Source organism: Solanum lycopersicum, chromosome 9, assembly GCF_036512215.1.
Source record: "Solanum lycopersicum chromosome 9, SLM_r2.1".
NCBI classification, from domain to species: domain Eukaryota; kingdom Viridiplantae; phylum Streptophyta; class Magnoliopsida; order Solanales; family Solanaceae; genus Solanum; species Solanum lycopersicum.
Genome location: NC_090808.1, coordinates 29,265,479 through 29,290,153, shown reverse-complemented (window position 1 = coordinate 29,290,153; position 24,675 = coordinate 29,265,479). Strand labels below are relative to the sequence as shown.

Below are 24,675 nucleotides of genomic sequence, written 5' to 3'. Positions count from 1 at the left end.
ACAATTAACCCTTTACTGTTTATGATTCTTACGGTTGTGTTCGTTTCAGCCATGAACACCTCCTGGTTTCATGAGTGTATAGAGAATAGGCTTTTGACATAGAATTTTCTTTGAAACGGCCTCCACATCACACTTAGATAGGTGATTTCTAACCGTGTCATCTCGTAGATGCACTATTTGGTCAAATCTACCATACATAGCAAATCATTAAAAAACATTAAGCTTTATTACCTCATTAACAAGCCTTAAAGTCTTAACCTTTTCCTGAACATTGTCTTCATCATGAGAATGGATTGAGTTAATTGACAATGTCGAATCGTCAGCCACAACTTTATTTTTCTCCTTGAATCTAGCTCTTGAGATTTCCAGTCTGCTATATAGAGTTATCGTCATGCTGATTTGTCTTAAGCCGTTAACCCATTCCCTTAGATGATATTTCAACTGCCTCTCTCACTAGGCCTTTTGTTAGTGGATCTGACACATTATCTCTTGACTTTACATAGTCAATTGTGATAATTCCACTAGAGAGCAGTTGTCTTACGGTGTTATGTCTACGTCGTATATGACGAGACTTTGCATTGTACATAACGCTCCCTGCCCTACCTATTGCTGCTTGACTATCTCAATGTATGCAAATTGGTCCAACAGGTTTGGGCCAGAATGGAATATCCTCTAGGAAATTCCGGAGCCATTCCGCTTCTTCATTAGCCTTATCCAAAGCAATGAATTCAGATTCCATTGTGCAGCGAGGAATACATGTCTGTTTGGATGATTTCCAAGAGACAGATCCTCCACCAAGTATGAATACATAACCACTCGTGGATTTTACATAATTTGACCCGATGATCCAATTTGCATCACTATATCCTTCAATCACAGCAGGATATTTATTATAATGCAAAGCATAATGTTGTGTCCATTTTAGATAACCCAACACACATTTGTTAGACATCAAGTGAGTTTGATACGGATTACTAGTGTACCGACTCTGTTTACTAATATCACATGCTATATATGGTCGCGTACAATTCATAATATACATCAAACTCTCCAACACTCTGGAATATTCCAATTGAGAGTCACTTTGATATTCATTATTTTTAAATGTACAACTTAAATCAATTGGAGTTTTGACTATATTGAAATTCAAGTAATTGAATTTATCCAATACTTTTTCAATATAATGAGATTGAAATAATGCTAGTCCCTGGGGAGTTTTGATAATCCTGACCCCTAAGATCAAATCAGCAACTTCTAAGTCTTTCATATCGAATTTGTTGGACAACATGCGCTTAGTAGCATTTATATCGGCAATTTCTTTACTGATTATTAACATATGTCATCAACATACAACCAAACAATGACTTCATGATTGATAACGTTTTTAATGTGAACATATTTATCACATTCGTTAATCTTGAATCCATTTGCCAACATTATTTGATCAAATTTATCATGCCATTGTTTGGGTGCATGCTTGAGTCCATAAAGTGACTTCACAAGTCTGCACCATTTCTTTTCTTTACCATGAACTATAAAACCTTCAGGTTGTTCCATGTAAATTTCTTCCTCTAATTCTCAATTTAAGAAGGTTGTCTTTACATCCATTTGGTCGATTTTAAGATCATGCACTGCTGCTAGTGCTATTAACATCCTAATTGATGTTATCGTTGTTACTGTAGAGTATGTGTCAAAGTAGTCCAGACCTTCCTTTTGTCTGTACACTTTGACTACCAGTCTAGGCTTATATTTGTCAATAGACCCATCAGGTTTCATTTTCCTTTAAATATCCACTTTGATCCTAACAGTTTGTTTCCTGGAGGAAGATCAGTCAATTCTCAAGTGTGATTGCTTAAAATTGATTCAATCTCACTATTGGCTGCTTCTTTCCAATAAGTTGACTCTGATGAGGACATAGCTGCTTTAAATGTTTGAGGCTCATTTTCAAGAAATAGTGCTAAGAAATCAAGTCCAAAAGAAACAGATTTTCGTTGTTAAGTACTCCGCCTAGGTTCCTCACTACTTAGAATATTTTCTATTGATTCTTCTGGTCGTTTAGATCTTTCACTTTTTGACTCACTTTCAGTTTTATAGGGATACATGTTTTCAAAAAAATCAGCATTATCTTATTCAAATATCGTATTAACATGAATCTGAAGAATATCAGATTTGTGAACAAAAAATCGATAGGCTTTACTATTCACAGCATACCCAATAAAGACACAATCTATTATTTTGGGTCCAATTTTAACCCTCTTCAGTAAAGGAACCTCTACCTTGGCTAAACACCCCCACACTTTGAAATATTTCAAGTTGGTTTTTCTTCCTTTCCACAACTCATGTGGAATTGATTGTGTTTTTCGATGGGTTACTCTATTGAGTATTTTATTAGCTGTAAGGATTACTTCCCCCCAAAGATTTCGCGATGAATCAGAATTGATCATTAAGGCATTCATCATTTCCTTTAATGTTCTGTTCTTCCATTCTGCCAAACCATTTGACTGTGGTGTATAAGGTTCAATAGATTGACGAATAATACCATATTCCAAACATATCTCTGCAAAAGGAGATTCATATTCTCCACCCCTATCACTCCGAATAATTTTTATCTTTAGATTCAATTGGTTTTCCACATAATTTTTGCATTTATTAAATGCATCAATTGCTTCATCCTTACTATTAAGCAAATATACATATCAAAATCGAGTGTAGTCATCAAGAAAAGTTATAAAATACTTGTTTCCACAACGAGATGGTGTTGACTTCATATCTCATATATCTGTGTGAATTAAGTCTAAAGTTTTAGAATTTCTTTCAATATACTTGTAAGGATGTTTAACAAACTTACTTTCCACACAAATTTTTAATTTCGACTTATCGCATTTAAAAGCAGACAATACTTCTAGATTAACCAATTTTCACAAGGCTTTGTAATTTGCATGTCCCAAACGGGCATGCCATAAATCACTTAACTCCAATAAGTAAACAGAAGCAGAATTTTTATTAATACTGTCAACAACCATTACATTAAATTTGAAAAGACACTCATTGAGGTAGCCCTTTCCTATGAACATTTCATTCTTACTTATTACAGCTTTATCACTAACAAGGACACACTTAAACCCGTTCTTAACGAGTAGTGCAACAGAAATAAAATTTTTCCTAATAGTAGGGACATGCAGAACATTGTTCAAAGTCAACACCTTGTCGGATGTCATTTTCAACATTACTTTCCCAGTTCCTGCAATCCTTGTTGTTGCTGTGTTTCCCATGAATAAATCATTATTGTACTCAGCACGAATTTACGTTGCAAATGCTTCTTTCGCAGAGCAAATATGTCTAGTGGAACCTTAGTCAAGAAACCACTCTTTGGGATTTTCAACTAAGTTACACTTCGATATCATTGCACACAAGTCATCTGCATATTCCATCCTTTCCACGATGTTTTCTTGATTTTTTCCTTTGCCTTTGTTTTTGTCCTTTCTTGGAGCATGACAATCATAAGATCTATGACCAGCCTTGCCACAATTATAACAGTATCCTTTGAATTTCTTCTTGGCCTGTTCTGACTTCCGCCCGTTTGACTTCTTTCTCTTTTTGTCTTTTGTAGGAGCTTCTTCAACAATATTAACTCCAATGATTGTTGAACTCTTACGCAATTTATTTTCTGTATTTCTGTTATCTTCCTCAATCTTGAGCGTAATCACAAGATATTTAAGCTTCATTTCTTTACGCTCGTGCTTTAGATAATTCTTGAAATCGTTCCATGAAGGAGGCAACTTCTCGATCATTGTAGCCACTTGAAAGCTTCATTTAATACCATATCATCAGCAATAAGATCATATGAGTTGAAGTTCCTGCACTTGTGATCAAACAATTTTACTATCTACCATTTTATAGTCTAAAAACTTTGCGACCATAAACTTTTTCAAGCATGCAACTTCTGTCTTATATTTCTTATCAAGTGCATTCCGCAACTCTTTTGAAGTTGTTATTGCACTATATACATTATATAAGTTATCCTCTAAAGCACTCAAAATGTAACCTTTGCATAGGAAGTCTGATTGTTTCCATGCTACAACAATCATAAATTTTTCCCTGTCTGGCATATCATCAGTAGGAACGGGAGTATCTTCACTTGTAAATTTCTAAAGACCAAGAGTGGTAAGCCAGAAAAATACTCGTTGCTTCCATGCTTTGAAATTCATACCTGTGAATTTACCCGGTTTCGCTGCTTGTGATACAACAGTTCGGGTTGGTGCAGCAACAACCACTGTAACAGTAGCGTTTTCCCTTTCTGATAAACAAAATAGATACAATATAAGTAAGCAATAAACTACTTAAAGGAGTATAAAATCACAAAGGTTTTTGTCTCCACCAGAAACAAAGATTTATAATTTCCTTAAAATATTGTTACCAATCTGTGTTATGAAAATCAGAATTTAGTGGTTGTAATAAATAGTTCAGAAACACGAATTAACTGAGATATTTAGAACCAGTAAGTAAGATGAACATAAATTTATTTGTAAAAAATAATTGAATCTGTAAAAACTTACCAGAATCTGGAATGCTCTTTTTAATAATTTAGGAAGAAAATCAAGTACACTGACTTGACAGTGTCCCCCTAAGGATATTATTCCCCTCTAGTATCCGAGGTTTGATTTGGAATATAACCTCCCAGGGTAAAATGATCTTAATCAGTAGAGTATAGATACCAAAAACTCTATTGTCAGCGAATCAATCCACATCAGGAAAGTACACAAAGAAATATGTGTTTTTTTAAGGAGAATGAAGATCAGAAAAATTCGTAGGGAAATATTCTGAGGACTTAATGGTATTTATAGGGAAGAAGAATATATTCTGAAAGGTTGCAACCCTTTCAGAATTTACACGACCATTAATGAAAGGTTGCAAACTTTCAAATGGTATTGACTATTCCTGAAAGTTGCAATATTTCAAAACAGTCATGGCTGGAATTTTTAAATATAATGGAAATTAAAACGGGTCACGCGCACGGATCAGAATCGGGTTAGGTTAACTAAAAAGTTGAAACATTTTTGTTAACTTCTATTATCAACTAATTAATTGAAAATTATTTTTTTCTATTTAATTAATTAAATAGATAATTAAAATAAATTTGTCCAAAAAGTTATATCTCGATCGATCATTTGCGAAAACCAAAGCCGTAGCCGTAGCCCTAGCCGAACCCGAAGCGAGTGAGCGACGAAGACGACGGCGCGAGGGGGGTCCCTCTTTCAAACCATTTTAACAATTAATAGGAGTGTTTATTTATTTAAACTCTCCTATTTTCATTTCCATTACCAATGAGGGACAATTGTCTTTTTTCATTAAAGCATTAGAGGACTTTTCAAGTTCTAAACTTTTCAAATTCCTCTCCTTCCTTCTATTTCCCATCAATTCTTGCTACATACCCAACAATCCATACCCCTTAAAACCTTAGAAAACAAAAAAACATGAGAAATTTAAGAAAAAGACAAGTATGTAATGTAAAAAAAAATAAAGTTGATTTTTGGAATAACAAAGGTTTTGTAGTATAGTTTGTAGAATAATCTAGTGTAGTATCTGAAATAATTAAATGAAATATCTATATATTCTAGGTAAGTTACCTTGAAGAAATAACTATACATTCTAAAGAGTTAGATATTTGTAGTAAATGATTGAATAGTCAAGATGTTGTAATATCTAGAATCATCCCACACAAGTATAAATAGGTGTGACTTTAGCCATTTGTTTACCACCTCAGAAAAATCCAATTTAACTAGGCTTGTTCTATAACAAGTTCTTTTTATCCAAAATACAGTTTCTCTAGATCTAGTTTAGTTACTGGTCTTTAGCTAGAAGGAAGGATTCTCCAATTATACTTTTCTTATGTTATTCTCTACCTATTAGGCTAGAGACAAAAGTGTTTATGGAATTTCAGTATCTTGACTTTTTCTTTAACTTTGTTTTTATTTTTTGGTTGCTGTATCTTGTTTTAAGGTGTTCTTATCATAAATTTTTGAAACCTAATTATTGTATTTTGAATCTTCTATTAAATAGTCCATAGCCTCTTTTTTCCTCTCCCATTTATTTTCACTATAGTGAAAGAAATTTACTTCTCGATTCACATCGATATTAGTGTATATCGATCTCTACTTATATAGGATTTTTTGTGAAAGAAAAACTTCATGGTGTGAACCTCCCTACGTTGTTTCTTTCTTCTGTTGTGTTTTTTTGTGCTTTAGATTTAGTGAGATCTAACCACAGCTTGTTGAAGATTATGTCTTTATTTTTCTATATAATTAAATCTTTAGTTTTGACAATATAAATAGGGTGGAAGATATGGATGTGTAGAGGATATGAACTAGGTTTACTATGTGGTTAAATTAAAAGTTTTTGGTTTTCTCGACGATTGATAATTTTTCAAATTGTTTCTATTTAAGAATAGATTTGCAATACTTCAGGTGAAGTAAAAAGTATGATAATAAGCTTTAGAATTTCTTTGAAATTGCAAGTGTGAAATGAATCTCTTTGCCCAAAATTCTCTAATTTTTTCTTCTTGATAGTGTGTGTGTGTGTTAGGTTGGGGTTGGGGGGATGTGCACTCATGGGTGTGTGTTTTCCTTTTTGTCAAATTTTTGTATATATACATGAAAAATCTTATCATTGTATATTGATTCATCCAAAAGCGTTTTTGACTCTGCATTTTTTTCATCAAGTTCTACCATAGTTCTGCTGAAATTTTACATTAATCTTCTTAAACTGCTCTGTGTTTATGAAATGTATATATATATATATGTGAATTTTTCAAATGAAAATACTTTGTAGACAATCAAAAAATTATTGATTTAGATATTGATTTTGAGGTAGATTCTAGAGAGATGATGCGAAGTTATACTCACTTACTATGAATATTAATTGTGAAATAATAATAATAATAATAATAATAATTATAATAGTAATATTAATAATAATAATAATAATATTAATAATAAAGAACCTTAAGAACAATAAATCAATAGACGGGTGCACTAAGACTCTCGTTCTATTTAGGATACTAGAAAAGAAGTTTACTTATAAATACTTGTACGACGCGCTAAGACTATCGATATGTGGGAATTTTGTAAGAGAGTCAGACATTACGAAGATCCTATTTTTATCTCGTAGATAATAAAATAAGAAATTAAAAGAAATTGTCATACAATATGTTAGTTTGTCCAATATGCCCATAGATTATATAGAACAAACAAAATCAAACATATTATATAACAATATAATTTTTTAATATCTAATTTTATTATATCTACAAGATAAAAGTAATATCCTTGTGAACTTTGACTCTCTTCCAAATTTCACACATATCTGGCGTTTTAACGCGTCGTTACAAATCTTTATTACTCGACTTATTTTTCCGGATCCTACAAATAATGAGAGTATTAGTGCACCGGCCTGTTCATTTATAGTTCTTAGGGTTCTTTCTTCTTTTATTATTATTATTATTATTATTATTATTATTATTATTATTATTATTATTATTATTGTTATTTCATAATTGTTTTGGCAAGGTTCAAGAAAATTTAGCGAAACATGAAAATTAGGAAAAATTTTCAGTTTGAGAAAAACAATTTTCTTTAAGTTTTCTGGTTAATTATTTGATGGCTTTTTCTTGCTTTTTTGGAAGCTAAACATAATTAAGTACTAATGTTGTATGTTTTGATCACTCATATCCGACATATTTTGTTTTTGTTAATATTTCTTGCATATTTGCTCAATAACCCTGTTGTAGCCGCTATGTCATCTAGGTGTTGATATATTTGCTTATCGATAATGTCTAGTTCAGTAGGCTATGTGCACTGGATTGCTTGCCTATCTGTTAAATATTAATAAGTATTATTGTATATGTATTGAAAAAATAATATAGTTTTCCACAGCTTTTAGATAACTGGTTTTTGGCGCTTCTTCATTTGGGATATAACATAATTGCTGAATTTATTATCTTAATTTCTAGAACTGTGGGCTTTCTATATGAATACGCTAAAAATCTGTGTTTGTAACTACGTAACTATAGGTAAACACATGCATGTGAATCGTCACAAGTGTTTAGCATAGTAGCGATGTATTCTCTATTGAGATGAAATGCAACAAAAATAAACATTACTACGTGAGATCAATTGACTATTAATTTAATCATCTGACCAATATATCATAATAGTTAGTGGTAGTGTTGGCAAAATGAACCCTCATTTTGGTGACCCGTCCAAGTCTCCTATATTTTAATATGTTGTATGAGTGATTTTTCACATGGGTACAATATAGGTCGATACCCATATTTGACCCATAAAAATATGGTTAAAATATGGGTACAGTAAAGTATGAATTAGCCAAATAGGTTAAACTTAAAACTTTTATTCACTGAAAATTCATGACACCATTAAAAATAGCGCAACTTGTCTTCCTTTTTATGTTATTCTATAGAATTAACTATTGTTTTCTCAAATTGAAAAGGTGAAGTCTTTGACCCACTTAAATGTATTCTTTAAATGCATATTTCTATGGTCAATTCTAATTACATTTTATTTATTTATTTAATTTTATATTTGTAACGACCCATTTAGTCGTTTTGAGCAACAGACTTCAATTCTGGAAAAACTGGCAGAAGCGACGGACCCCACGACGGAACGTCATGGGCACGACGGACCGTCGCAGGGTCTCGTTTCAAAACACTTAGGAAATCTGAAATTGGGTACTGAAAATCGACTCTCTGAACTTTGTGTCGGAATGGCAGGACGGACCGTCACAGGTGTGACGGACCGTCACAGACCCTTGGTGGAAATTTGGGTCTCTGACCCTTGCGACAACATGCAGGACAGACCGTCGCAGGCACGACGGCCCGTTACAGTGTGCATAATCCCAGTTGGAGTCGAATTTCTGGTTAAGTTTTAAGGGACGTTTTTGACTATTCTTGCCTTAATTATAAAGTTCGTGGGTTTATATTAATAACTCAAATTCTTGAGGGGTTAAAAGAGGTAACCCTAAGTTAATTAGTGGGGTATTATTGCCATCTTTTATTCTTAATTATATACTAATTAGGGTAAAAGAAAGAGGGTTTGAATAAAGAAAATAGAAAGAACAATAAGGGAGAGAGAGAAACGATCGGGAAGAAGAGGAAAACACCAAGCTTTGAGGATTAACTTGCTTGATTTCAATTCTTCGGTGGAGGTAGGTTATGGTTTTCATGCTTTCATAGTAAACTCTTAATAGAGAATGATATGTATTGGTAGTATTGTAAACCCTACTATATGCTTAATTGTATGTTTGCATGAATATGATTGTGTGATTGTGATAAGATGAGCATGATCAAAAATATTGAATCCCAAATCTTGAAAAGAAACTTTAATATACATTATTAATGATGATACCTTGGTATAGAAGAAGGCTTGATGAATTAAAGTAATGGGATTGAGGATGCCTTGGTATAGAGAAGGCTTGATGATATACAGAATGATATTAGTGGATCGGAGTGTCACGTTCCGACACATAGATTTAGTGGATCGGAGTGTCACGTTCCGACACATGTAGGGGATCGGAGTGTCACGTTCCGTTTACACATAGATTTAGTGGATCGAAGTGTCACGTTCCAACACATAGATTTAGTGGATCGGAGTTTCACGTTCCAACACATGTAGGGGATCGGAGTGTCACGTTCCGACACATAGATTTAGTGGATCGGAGTGTCACGTTCCGCCACATAGATTTAGTGGATCGGAGTGTAACGTTCCGAAGCATGTAGGGGATCGGAGTGTCACGTTCCGACACATGTAGGGGATCAAAGTGTCACGTTCCGACACATAGAATTAGGGGATCGGAGTGTCACGAACCGACACAAGAGGAGGAAAGATAATGAATCTTGAAAGATGTTAATATACTCAATCTAACGAACATGATTCCCAAATGAGTATGGTATTGGGGCTTGAGTCCTCATGTGTGAATTTGATGGTACTTATTGATGATTATAGTACTTCTTTTTGTTACATGTTGAGTTTTATAGTTGATTTATGATATACTTGATATATACTGTTCCCTATTTTGAGTTGGCCGATGATATCTACTCAGTACCCGTGTTTGTACTGACCCCTACTTTCATTGTTTTCTTCTTGTTTAATTGTGGAATGCAGCAAACGTGCCGTCATCTTCGACTCAACAGTAATTCAAGCCAGTCTTCGTCACACCGGATCTTCAGGGTGAGCTAACACTTCTAGCTTGGACTGGATCTCCTCCGTCACGTCTTGATGCCTTGAACCTCCGGCACGGACTAGCTTCTTATGTATTTTTAGCTTTTAGAATACTCTTAGTTTAGTCATTTGATTGTAGATGTTCTTGTGGTGATGACTTCCAGATTCTGGGGATAATGATAAGTTTTTGAGTTATAGAAGTTGATTATTGATTTTTATTAATGATTTTAAGTCTTCCGCATTACTTTTGTTGTTATTACTTTGAAATGTTAAGGTTAGATTGGTTGGTTCGCTCACATAGGAGGGTAAGTGTGGGTGCCAGTCGCGGCCCGGATTTGGGTCGTGACAAACTTGGTATCAGAGCATTAGGTTCGTTGGTCTCATCACACAAGAACAGGTCTAGTAGAGTCTTAAGGATCGGTAGGGGGACACCTTTACTTTTCTTTGAGAGGCTATAAGACTTTAGGAAAATTTCACTCTTTCATTCTTTCTTTCGTGCTACTACTTGAGTCCAATTGGTATCTAGGCGATACGAATTGGATCTGACCATCTTCACTCTCTTTCGAAGATGGTTAGAACTAGAGCAACGACTACTCCAACACCAACATCGGCGAGACAAGAAACAACTAAGCCAGCCACTGGGGCTGTGGCTCGAGGAAGAACAGCAGCAAGGGGCCGTGGAAGAGGTCGTGGGAGGACGTCCTCTAGACGGAGAGGACAAGCACCTAGCCCATCTGATACTAGGGCAGTGACTCCCCCACCGACTGAGGAAGTAATAAGAGAAGGGGAGAATGGGGAAACTGAACAAGTGCAAAATGAGGAAACGCCACCCCAACCTACCCCAGAGATGATCAATAAGGTTCTGGCTTATCATAGCGGGTTATCTGATCAAAGTCAGGCACCTCCAGTGTTTTCTGCGCCAACACCTCCGGTTTCAGAAGTACAACATGCGGCTACTATGGCTCCCCGCATGGATGTTCAATTGGAAATAGGCACGTTTCCACGTCTGACTACTGGGCCTATAATGACAAATGATCAGCACGAACTTTTCAGTAAGTTCTTGAAATTGAAACCTCCTGTCTTTAAGGGCACTGAATCGGAGGATGCTTATGATTTTCTGGTTGACTGTCACGAGCTACTACACAAGATGGGTATAGTAAAACGGTTTGGTGTGGAGTTTGTGACTTATCAGTTTCAAGGGAATGCCAAAATGTGGTGGCGGTCACATGTCGAGTGTCAACCAATAGAGGCACCACCTATGACTTGGGCCTCATTCTCTAGTTTGTTTATGGAGAAGTATATCCCCCGGACTTTGAGGGATCGGAAAAGGGATGAGTTCTTGAGCCTAGAGCAAGGTAGGATGTCGGTTAATGCTTATGAGGCTAAGTTTTGTGCACTATCCAGATATGCCACTCAACTTTGTTTCAATCCTCAAGAGCGGATTTGCCGGTTTGTGAAGGGGTTGAGGTCAGAATTGTGGATTTCGGCCTTACAGATAGCGGCAACGGCAAAATCCTTCCAAGAGGTGGTAGACTTTGTGATAGAAGTGGAAGGAGTGAAGCCAGACGACTTCACCACAACATCGACATCAAAAAGGCTTCGAAAGGGAGGTGAGTTTAACGGTACTTACACTAGAGGACAGGGTTCGGGAAGTTACTCAGTCCGACCAATTCAGTCTTCACTACAGACTGTAGGATGGGGACCACCTCAGACCGGTCAACACTTCTCCGAGGGGCATATGTTCGACTCCAAAGACTGTTATGGATGTGGGGAGATTGGACATATTAGGAGAAATTGTCCCAGACCAAGTTACAGACCCCCAATTGCTAGAGGTAGAGGTGGTCATGGTAGAGGCCGTTTTTCTGGAGGGCGTGGTGGTCGAGGTAATAGTGGTCACCAAAACGGCAGAGGTAATGGGCAAACTGGGGCCACTACATCACAACATGGTAGGGGCAACGGACAGACGAATGATAGGGCCCATTGTTACGCTTTCCCTGGGCGGTCTGAAGCGGAGGCATCTGATGCTGTCATCACAGGTAATCTTCTAGTTTGTGATTGCATGGCTTCTGTACTGTTTGATCCTGGATCCACGTTTTCTTATGTATCTTCCTCATTTGCTAATGGTCTAAAATTACATTGTGAATTACTTGATATGCCTATTCGTGTCTGTACTCCGGTGGGTGAGTCTGTGGTAGTTGAAAAGGTATATAGGTCTTGTTTGGTAAACTTTGTGGAGAGCAACACTTACGTAGATTTGGTTATCTTAGAAATGGATGATTTTGACGTGATTCTGGGTATGACTTGGCTTTCTCCGCAATTTGCAATCTTGGATTGTAATGCTAAAACGGTGACGATAGCCAAGCCTGGGACAGACCCGTTAGTGTGGGAGGGTGACTACACTTCCAATCCGGTCCGCATCGTCTCCTTTCTTCGTGCTAAGGAAATGATTAGTAAAGGGTGTTTAGCTTTCTTTGCAAATCTCAATGATGACACTACCCAAGTACCTTTGATTGAGTCGGTTTCAGTAGTTCGTGAGTTTCTGGATGTGTTCCCTGCAGATCTTCCTGGTATGCCACCGAATAGGGATATTGACTTCTGTATTGATCTTGAACCCGGTACTCGCCCCATTTCTATACTCCCTTATAGAATGGCTCCCGCAGAGTTAAGAGAGTTAAAAGCACAACTTCAAGAGTTATTGAACAAAGGCTTCATTAGACCAAGTGCATCTCCTTGGGGTGCTCCGGTTTTGTTTGTAAAGAAGAAGGATGGGAGTTTTCGAATGTGTATAGACTACAGACAACTAAACAAGGTAACCATAAAGAACAAGTATCCTCTTCCCCGCATTGATGATTTGTTCTATCAGTTACAAGGTGCTTGTGTCTTCTCTAAGATTGACTTGAGATCCGGTTATCATCAATTGAAAATACGGGCAACGGATGTGCCAAAGACTGCTTTTTGAACGAGGTATGGCCATTACGAATTTGTAGTGATGTCCTTTGGTCTTACGAATGCCCCTGCTGCATTCATGAGCTTGATGAACGGGATTTTTAAGCCATATTTGGACCTCTTCGTGATCGTATTTATTGATGATATATTGGTATACTCAAAGAGCAAGAAGGAACATGAAGAGCATTTGAGAATGGTATTGGAAATGTTGAGGGAGAAAAAGCTTTATGCCAAGTTCTCTAAGTGTGAGTTTTGGCTAGATGCGGTGTCCTTCTTGGGGCACGTGGTTTCTAAGGATGGAGTGATGGTGGATCCTTCTAAGATTGAGACAGTGAAGAATTGGGTAAGACCCACTAATGTGTCAGAAATAAGGAGCTTTGTTGGGTTAGCTAGCTACTACCGCCGATTTGTCAAGGGATTCTCTTCTATTTCTTCCCAATTGACGAACTTGACTAAGCAGAATGTCCCATTTGTATGGTCGGATGAATGTGAGGAAAGATTTCAGAAGCTCAAGACTTTGTTGACTACCGCACCTATCCTTACCTTGCCAGTAGAGGGTAAGAACTTCATTGTTTATTGTGATGCATCCTATTCTGGTTTGGGTGCAGTACTAATGCAAGAGAAGAGTGTGATTGCTTATGCTTCAAGACAATTAAAAGTGCATGAACGTAACTATCCCACTCATGATTTGGAATTGGCTGCGGTAGTGTTTGCATTAAAGCAATGGAGACACTATTTATATGGGGTTAAGTGTGAGGTCTACACGGATCATCGTAGCCTTCAGTATGTCTTTACTCAGAAAGATTTGAACTTAAGACAGAGGAGATGGATGGATTTACTAAAGGACTACGATATCACTATCTTGTATCACCCGGGGAAGGCGAATGTTGTAGCGGATGCTTTAAGTAGAAAGGCGGGAAGCATGGGAAGTCTAGCTCACTTGCAAGCTTCTAGACGCCCACTGGCTAGAGAGGTTCAAACTCTAGCTAATGACTTGATGAGATTAGAAGTAAATGAGAGGGGAGGATTGTTGGCTTCTGTGGAGGCAAGATCTTTCTTTCTTGACAAGATTAAGGGAAGACAGTCTGATGATGAAAAACTGCGCAGAATTCAAGATAAAGTATTGCGAGGAGAGGCTAAGGAAGCACAAATCGATGAGGAAGGTGTTTTGAGAATCAAGGGAAGGGTATGTGTACCCCGCGTCGATGATTTGATCAACACTATTCTGACAGAGGCTCATAGTTCAAGGTATTCTATACATTCGGGTTCAACCAAGATGTATCGTGACCTAAAGCAACACTTTTGGTGGAGTAGAATGAAGCGTGACATTGTGGATTTTATTGCCAAATGTCCAAACTGTCAACAAGTAAAGTATGAACACCAAAGGCCCGGAGGAACACTTCAGAGAATGCCCATTCCGGAATGGAAGTGGGAAAGAATTGCAATGGATTTTGTGGTTGGTATTCCGAAGACAAGGGGTAAGTATGACTCCATTTGGGTGATTGTTGATAGGTTAACTAAATCTGCTCATTTCATTCCGGTCAAGGTGACTTACAATGCAGAAAAGTTAGCCAAACTTTACATCTCGGAAGTGGTGCGATTGCATGGGGTTCCACTATCCATCATATCAGATAGAGGTACGTAGTTTACTTCTAAGTTTTGGAAAACATTGCATGTAGAATTGGGTACTAGGTTGGACCTTAGTACTGCGTTCCATCCCCAGACCGATGGTCAGTCTGAGCGAACGATTCAAGTGTTGGAGGATATGCTTCGTGCATGTGTGATAGAGTTTGGTGGCCATTGGGATAGCTTCCTACCCTTAGCGGAGTTTTCATACAATAATAGCTATCACTCAAGTATTGATATGGCCCCATTTGAAGCATTGTATGGGAGGAGATGTAGGTCTCCCATTGGTTGGTTTGATGCATTCGAGGTTAGACCTTGGGATACTGACCTTTTAAGGGATTCGATAGAGAAAGTGAAGTCTATTCAAGAAAAGCTTCTAGCGGCGCAAAGTAGACAAAAAGAATATGCAGATCGAAAGGTTAGAGACTTAGAGTTCATGGAAGGTGAACAAGTCTTGTTGAAGGTTTCGCCAATGAAAGGGGTGATGCGATTTGGTAAGCGAGGTAAACTTAGCCCAAGGTATATTGGTCCATTTGAAGTACTTAAGTGACTAGGGGAGGTGGCTTATGAGTTAGCCTTGCCTCCAAGGCTGTCCGGAGTGCATCCGGTATTCCATGTGTCTTTGTTGAAAAGATACCATGGGGATGGAAACTACATTATCCGTTGGGATTCCGTTTTGCTTGATGAGAACTTGTCTTATGAGGAGGAGCCTGTTGCTATTTTAGATAGAGAAGTTCGCAAGTTGAAGTCGAGAGAGATTGCATCCATCAAGGTGCAACGGAAGAATCGACCGGTTGAAGAAGCCACTTGGGAGAAAGAGGCGGATATGCGAGAAAGATACCCATATCTGTTTAAGGATTCAGGTACTCCTTTTCGCCCTTGTTTCCTTCTTTTGATCGTTCGGGGACGAACGATGGGTAAATTGGTATCTAATGTAACGACCCATTTAGTCGTTTTGAGCAACAAACTTCAATTCTGGAAAAACTGGCAGAAGCGACGGACCCCACGACGGAACGTCATGAGCACGACGGACCGTCGCAGGGTCTCGTTTCAAAATACTTAGGAAATCTGAAATTGGGTACTGAAAATCGACTCTCTGAACTTTGTGACTGAATGGCAGGACGGACCGTCACAGGTGTGACGGACCGTCACAGACCCTTGGTGGAAATTTGGGTCTTTGACCCTTGCGACGACATGCAGGACGGACCGTCGCAGGCACGACAACCCATCATAGTGTGCATAATCCCAGTTGGAGTCGAATTTCTGGTTAAGTTTTAAGGGACGTTTTTGACTATTCTTGCCTTAATTATAAAGTTCGTGGGTTTATATTAATAACTCAAGTTCTTGAGGGGTTAAAAGAGGTAACCCTAAGTTAATTAGTGGGGTATTATTGCAATCTTTTATTCTTAATTATATACTAATTAGGGTAAAAGAAAGAGGGTTTGAATAAAGAAAATAGAAAAAACAATAAGGGAGAGAGAGAAACGATAGGGAAGAAGAGGAAAACACCAAGCTTTGAGGATTAACTTGCTTGATTTCAATTCTTCGGTGGAGGTAGGTTATGGTTTTCATGCTTTCATAGTAAACTCTTAATAGAGAATGATATGTATTTGTAGTATTGTAAACCCTACTATATGCTTCATTGTATGTTTTCATGAATATGATTGTGTGATTGTGATAAGATGAGCATGATCAAAAATATTGAATCCCAAATCTTTAAAAGAAACTTTAATATACATTATTAATGATGATGCCTTGGTATAGAAGAAGGCTTGATGAATTAAAGTATTGGGATTGAGGATGCCTTGGTATAGAGAAGGCTTGATGATATACAGAATGATATTAGTGGATCGGAGTGTCACGTTTCGACACATAGATTTAGTGGATCGGAGTGTCACGTTCCGACACATGTAGGGGATCGGAGTGTCACGTTTCGACACATAGATTTAGTGGATCGGAGTGTCACGTTCCGACACATAGATTTAGTGGATCAGAGTGTCACGTTCCGACACATGTAGGGGATCGGAGTGTCACGTTCCGACACATAGATTTAGTGGATCGGAGTGTTACGTTCCGACACATAGATTTAGTGGATCGGAATGTCACGTTCCGACACATGTAGGGGATCGGAGTGTCACGTTCCAAAATATGTAGGGGATCGGAGTGTCACGTTCCGACACATAGAATTAGGGGATCGGAGTGTCACGAACCAACACAAGAGGAGGAAAAATAATGAATCTTGAAAGATATTAATATACTCAATCTAACGAACATGATTCCCAAATGAGTATGGTATTGGGGCTTGAGTCCTCATGTGTGAATTTGATGGTACTTATTGACTATTATAGTACTTCTTGTTGTTACATGTTGAGTTTTATAGTTGATCTATGATAATACTTGATATATACTGTTCCCTATTTTGAGTTGGCCGATGATATCTACTCAGTACCCGTGTTTGTACTGACCCCTACTTTTATTGTTTTCTTCTTGTTTAATTGTGGAATGCAGCAAACGTGTCGTCATCTTCGACTCAACAGTAATTCAAGCCAGTCTTCGTCACACCGGATCTTCAGGGTGAGCTAACACTTCTAGCTTGGACTGGATCTCCTCCGTCACGTCTTGATGCCTTGAACCTCCGGCACAGACTAGCTTCTTATGTATTTTTAGCTTTTAGAATACTCTTAGTTTAGTCATTTGATTGTAGATGTTCTTGTGGTGATGACTTCCAGATTCTGGGGATAATGATAAGTTTTTGAGTTATAGAAGTTGATTATTGATTTTTATTAATGAGTTTAAGTCTTCCGCATTACTTTTGTTGTTATTACATTGAAATGTTAAGGTTAGATTGATTGGTTCGCTCACATTGGAGGGTAAGTGTGGGTACCAGTCGCGGCCCGGATTTGGGTCATGACAATATTGGATAATCAATATAGTGTAAAATAAGAAAACCATGTATTATTGTTAACATTGCCTAAAATGCATTTAGTATGTTTTAGTCCTAAAATTCAAATATTCATTTACTTTGAGATTACGAATATCTCCATCTAGTTATTACATAAATTTATTTTATATTGAAAATTTATAGGATGTCTTTTTTAATTTTTATGATACAATAAAACTAAATAAAGCATGTTAAACATTTTCATCTAAAAAGGGACTAATATATCTTCTCCATATTGAATTATTGAGTAAACTACTATTTGTTCTTGAAAATATGGATAAACTAGTATTTTACCCAATCCATTTTTCCCTATATGAAATATGGGCGGGTTAAATGATTACCCTTTTATGTTTATCCATTTTCACCACACCCACATTTGACTCAACCCGCCTATTTGTTGGCACTAGTAAGTCTTGTTGTTTAAACATTGTTGCATAAGTCTACAAAAGAACAAAATAAGGAAAATGCATAAGTACCCCCAACCTATGCTCGACATCTCGGAGACACACTTATACTATACTAAGGTCCTATTATCAACCTTCCCTCCAAACATATTTTATAAATCATTTTCTACAATTTTTCTGCCTATGTGACACTATCAACCATATAACTTGGTAAAATCATCTACATATGTAGGCCCAAGAAGATAGTTCTACGTGCTAAAAAGGGGTAGATAATTATTTATAACATAAGTTCAGGAGGTAATAGAACCTTAGTATAGTATAAGTGTTTCATTGGCATTTCAGGCATAGTTTGGGAGTACTTATGCATTTTCCCAAAGAAAATAAGAGAGTGAGATTGTGTATGTTTGTTTGTTAGAAAATTGTTCTTTGCAAGTCTTCCAATAAAAAATCTGAGAAAGTGCCATATGAATATTTACCGTAACTGTCACGCCCCGAGCTACCCCCGAAATGCGAACATGGAACCTAGGACCACGAGTGATTCAAGGTAACCCTACTTGCATGATCATGAGCATACTAAAGATAATAAACTAAAGCAAAATAATAAATAAAATGAAAAGATGGGAAAATAACCATATACTATAACTTAGATATTTAAAATCAATGAGTTTAAACAAAGGAAAAATTAACTCAATACTAAGTTGAAACTAACTATGTCTGAAAATAGCCTTTAACTAACTAGAAATGTTAGGACAAGCACTAGCTAAGTCTAGCTGGAATTAAATGACTAAAAGATTGAAATGAAGTCATGAGTTTTGTCCTCGGAGAATTCGGACTCACTACTAATTCTGTTAAACTGGAGATCTGGTCGTGATCTTGATGCTGAGAAACCTACATCACCAGAATATGTAGCGCACGTATGCGTAAGTACTTGAAAGTTACTGAGCATGTAGGATAGAGGAAAGATGAAACAAATCATAACTGAACAAGCACAAAAGAAAGTTCAATAATCTAAACATGATATACTTAATTCTAAATTAACTGGATGCGATGTAAAAATTTATAAGATACTAAGTTTGAATACTAATTTAACTGTAAATATGGTCAATGCAATACAGTCGGACTGAACTGCGGGAGCTACTAATAACCTATAATAAAATCAAATGATTTAAATGTGTAGTCCAATGTATTCACCCCACCAACAGGACCCAATATACCTTGCCAGAGGTATAAAGGCATGCTGGCATGATAACTAAACTGATGTCCACAAAGGGGACTTACAACCTACTTGGCTAGTAGTTCAGAGATTATTTTTGTACACTCAACCCTATTACAAATCGGCATTATGATACTCCCAATGAATTATGTGATTAAGACATTATGACTGAATGTCTATAAATACTAGATAACTCAAAACTGAACATGCAAAATTGAGAATGCAACAATTAATCTGACAATTATGCATTAATAACTAAATCATGTATATATGAAGTAGCGTAAATATTTTACCTAGTATGTGTAACTCAAGAACTAAATAAGTATATAGCTAGAGTTCTAAAATTAATGCGATAAAATGAAGAATAAAATCACAATTTGATTTAGAACATACATCTAACTAATTCGTGATGATATATTGTAATTCTAGACATCGTAGGTCTATCCATTATAAATGAATCAAGATCTGACTAAAAACTAGGGACCTTATAATTGAAAACAACAAACTACTGAAATCCCACATGTCTGGTAATGAAGGCTAGAACTGCTAAACGTTGTTGCGTTCTTGAACTAGTGTTCTTGACCTTTTTCTCCTTTCTTGCTTCTAATGTTTTAAGTTTTGACTTATCATTTTGACTTAGGTAAGTTCTTTTTATATTTGTAAGCTTAAACTAACTATAATATGATGATTCAGAGCTTAACCAATATGTCTTAGGGTTTAAACGAACTAGGAAAAGACCAAAAGACCCTTGAAAATTTTATTGTCGGACCAAATGACGACCTGGACAGCCGGGCCGTCATTCAATCAAAGGTGCGTCGTTTGGGTCTACTAGACATGCCTTAACAAAAATGGCCATAAACTTTTACTCGGAGGTTGAATTTTAGAAAACATGGTGGCTATGGAAAGATAATTCAATTATATATCTTTTCATCAGTCATGTGACACTTAATTCATTTTGTGCTAAATGTTATGACTATTTGAAGTAAACCCAAAATCATTTCTCCCCTTATTGACTGCTAAATTTCACCTAAGGTCCGTAGGTACATCTGAGGAATGTACTGGTCAATTGTGGTTCATGTCAGAGGATGGGCAAAGGGTTGTTGATCTACAAACACAGACTACGGACCGTAGGTCTGTCTGCGGGTCGAGACTTTGTCAATTATTTTTAGCTGAGTTTTTTTTGGAGAGTTTCAGTGGAAAACGGCGGATGCGCATTACAGGCAGTAGACCAGACTATGATCCGTCGATAGTGACCGTCGATTGCACTTGCATATTTATGAGAAGTTGATTTTCGGTCTGTTTTGGATATGGGGTGTTACATTATCTCCCCTTTGAGAACATATGTCCTCAAATGAAGATTAAACTAGCTCAGATAGAGGGAGAGAGTTGCAATCCCTACTACTAAATAGTGAGGACTGAGTTTCTGACTGAATTAAGTTCAAAGAACATGAAAATATGCTGAAAATACAAGTAGAACTGAGGGAACATGGTTCTAAGGCTTAGTTCACGCATGAATAACTGAAATCTAAAGAGGAACTATTACCTAAAGCTGGAGTGGAATCGGAAGGAAAGAGGTGAGGATACTTGGATTTCATGGCTGCTTCTACTTCCCAAATAAATCCATCTACGGACAGACTCCTCCACAAAAGTTTGACCAAAGCTACTTATTTGTTTCTCAGCCTTCTTAGCTTACGGTCAAGACACTCAACTGGTACATCCTCATAAGAAAGACTAGTTTCACCTCCACACTCTCTAATGGCACTACAGAGGTTGGGTCACCCACACACTTTTTCAAGAGTGAAATGTGGAAGACTTGATGAAGTATTGCTTGTTCTATTTGCAACTCTAACTCATATGCCACCTTGCCAACCCTTATCAAGATCCTGTAAGGGCCTACATAGCTAGGACTGATCTTCCCATTTTGACAAATCTCATCAACCCTTTCATAGGTCACACTTTCAGGAAAGCCCAATCATGAACATAGAACTGTAGCTTCCTTCTCCTTACATTTGCATAAGATTTCTGACAAATCTTGGTTGTCTTAAGTATATCTCTAATGAGTTGAACTTTCTACATAACATAAAGGACTGAATGTTTCCCTATTAAAGTTTTTTGACCTACTTCAAACCAACCAACAGTAGATATACATCTACGACAATACAGAGCATCATAAGGGGTTATCTGAATTCTGGAATGGTAGCTATTGTTATAGGCAAACTCAATACGAGGAAGGTGATCATTCCAACAACCCTTAAAATTGATCACGCAAGCTCTCAACGTATCTGCTAGGGTTTTAATGGTACACACTTTCTGTCCATTCGTCTACGGATGAAATGTTGTGCTAATGTTCACCTGAGTACCAAGATCCTTCTGAAATGACTTCAAAAAATTAGAGGTAAACTGATGTCCTCTATCTTAGACAAAGGAACCCCATGCAACCTCATCATTTCATTAATGTAAATCTTGGCATAATCCTATGCCGAATCGGTATTCTTGACCGCTAAAAAACGAGTAGACTTAGTAATCCTATCAACTATCACTCAAATAGAGCGATGTTGTCTGCGAGTACGCCGTAACCGTGTGATTAAATCCATATAGATCACTTCCCACTTCCAAGTAGGAATGTCAATATCTTGAGTCATACCCCTTAGTTTCTGATGTTTTACGTTGACTTGTTGGGAATTGGGACACTTACTCACTAAATCTTCTATAGCCCTCTTTATGTCATTCCACCAATAAACTTCTCGCAGATTGCCGTACATCTTAGTGGCACCTGGGTAAATCGAATATCTGGAGTAATGGACTTCTGCCAAAATATGATGTCTCAACTCACCCAAATAAGTTATACATATCTATAACCTTATCTCGTGCATCAACACACAAACAAAGCCATCTCTAGATGCATCACAACAGATCACATAACACTCTCAACCCTTGGTAGGGTCAATACAGGAGTTGTAGTCAATCTGGTGTTCAATTCTGCAAAACTCACAATCATCTAACTATTGAAATTTGACCATCTTTTGAGTCAATCTAGTCATTGCTGAGGCTATGGATGAAAATTTTTTCACATACCTTCTGTAAAACCTGCTAGACCTAAGAAACTTCTGATATATGTAGTAGAGGTAGGTCTAGTCCATTCTTTTAGTACTTCTATCTTCTACGAATCTACATGGGTCCCCTTGCTAAATACAATGTGACAAAGGAAAGCAATGGGTTGCAAGCAGAACTCACATTTTCTAAACTTAGAGAATAATTGTCGATCTTTGAGAGTCTGTAGAACAACTCTCAAATAACTAATATGTTCTTCCTCATTTCAAGAGTAAATGAGGATATCATCAATAAAGACGATAACGAACAAGTCCAAGTACAGTTTGAACACTCTGTTCATAAAATCCATGAAATCTACAAGAGCATTGGTTAGTACAAATGACATAACTACAAATTCATAATAAACAAACCAAGTCCTGAAGTTTGTTTTCAGAATATCTCTATCTCTTAATCTAAGCCGATGAAAAACTAATATGAGGTGGTCTATCTTTGAGAAATCGCTAGAAACCTAAAGTTAGTCAAAAAAAGGTACCAATACGAGGGATGGGATACTTATTCTTGATTGTGACCTTGTTCAACTGTCTATAGTCAATGCACATTCTGAGAAAACCATCTTTCTTCTTTACGATCAACACTGGGTCAGCCCATGGTGAAATACTAGGTTTGATGAAGCCCTTATCTAGAAGGTCGTTCAACTGCCCTTTCAATTCATTAAGCTCTGCTGGAGCCACTATGTAAGGAGGAACAGAAATAGGCTGAGTATTTTGAAGGAGATCAATTTCAAAGTTGATTTCCCTTTCAGGAGGAACACCGGGAAGATCTTTTGGAAACACTTCTAGAAACTCACTTACTACTGGAACAGACTCAAGAGATGGGGTTTTAGAGATAGAATCCTTAGCCCGAACTAAATGATAAAGATAACCTCTAGAGTACATCTTTCTAGATTTAAGGTAAGAAATACATTATCCCATAGAAGCCCTACCATTTTAAGATTGGTTCGTTTGGAAACTGAAAAAAAACAAACAATCTTAGTTCAATAATCGACTGAGGCATAATAGGAATGTAACCAATACATGCCTAGAAATAAATTGATGTCTACATTTTTTAACTATACGAGATCTGCTTAGGTGACTTTCTGAGATACTGTGACACGGCAGTTTTGTAGACCCGTCTAGCTATAACTAGTTCACAAATTGGAGTAGAGTCTAAGAAAAGTGTCAAGAGAGTTTTTGGAGTGAAATTGACTGCTATGTAAGGAGTTACAAAAGAAAGATTATCCCCTAGATCTAACAATGCATAAACATCAAAGTCAAATACTCGTAACGTACCAGTGACTACATCACGAGAACATTCCTGATGGCGAGCTTGAAGAGAATAAAACTTGTTTTGGCACTAAACGCCACCTGCACCAGATTAGTTACCCTACAGAGTCGGGAGACTTGCTGGTGATATTAAAGTTGTTGACTAAGATCTACCATTACCACCTTGTTCACCTTGTTTAGCAGGACAATCCCTCCACCTGTGACCGGACTGGCCACACCTAAATCATCCTTCATTTATTGCGAGGCACTTGTCTGGATGGTTGTTACTGCACTTAGGGAAAGTTGGTTATTTATTGGTGCCTGAAACACTTCCCTAAGCCTTAGGGCATGGTGACCTAACCTTCTTATGGTACCTAGAAGTAACCAATTTCATCGTCCCCAAAGAGAACTAAGACTAACCTCTAAGCCTTCATCATTACATTTCATAGGTCAAAATCAGCGGAAAAATTTTAAAACTTTTTAAACTACTTCTACATTAAGGTAAAATTATACCTCTGGCTTACACATAGTATATAATAAGCGAGTATACATAGACTCCTCGTATAACAAGTAATACATAGACTCTACTTTTATTTCATATACATAATATAGAAATATTGATTTATAAGAAATCTAGAATACATCTCATATTAAACTATCTGTCGAATACAACTTTTTGTGTTCAACTCATACTGTACTACAATAAAGGCCTCATATAGGCATATACAAAGTCAACAAAGAAAGAGAATGAACTAAATTTCCTTTAAAACTAAACAATATCAAATAGAAAGATAGTGACATAGTTTTCCGAAAGTAAGGATATACCTAACTTGGAGAATACGATTCCAAGCCTTCTTCAATGCCCTCTAAAAAATCGATGTCTGGAACCTACATTTTGTACTAAATATAAAAGATGGGTAAGTACACACTTGTAATAAGTATTAGCATATGCACATCAAAT

General features: G+C 36.9%; 1 protein-coding gene across 1 annotated transcript; it reads right to left on the bottom strand.

Annotated features, from left to right (window-relative positions):
- Positions 1-3,350: 3,350 nt before the first annotated feature.
- Positions 3,351-23,348, bottom strand: LOC138338461 (uncharacterized). Its single transcript, XM_069289425.1, has 4 exons — positions 22,946-23,348; positions 4,211-4,297; positions 3,910-4,132; positions 3,351-3,807 (listed from the first exon to the last, which is right to left on the bottom strand). The coding sequence occupies exons 1-4, from the start codon at positions 23,346-23,348 to the stop codon at positions 3,351-3,353; spliced, it is 1,170 nt and encodes a 389-aa protein (XP_069145526.1).
- Between the last annotated feature and the right edge of the window lie 1,327 nt (positions 23,349-24,675).

What these genes read in the sequence shown, in the direction of transcription:
- LOC138338461 (XM_069289425.1), bottom strand. Translation starts at nt 23,348, where the DNA reads ATGTACTCTAGAGGTTATCTTTATCATTTAGTTCGGGCTAAGGATTCT. An exon ending in GTATCCCATCCCTCGTATTG is followed by an intron (nt 4,298 to 22,945) that starts GTACCTTTTTTT and finishes TTTGTTTATCAG; the next exon opens with AAAGGGAAAACGCTACTGTT. An exon ending in GAAACCGGGTAAATTCACAG is followed by an intron (nt 4,133 to 4,210) that starts GTATGAATTTCA and finishes TTACAAGTGAAG; the next exon opens with ATACTCCCGTTCCTACTGAT.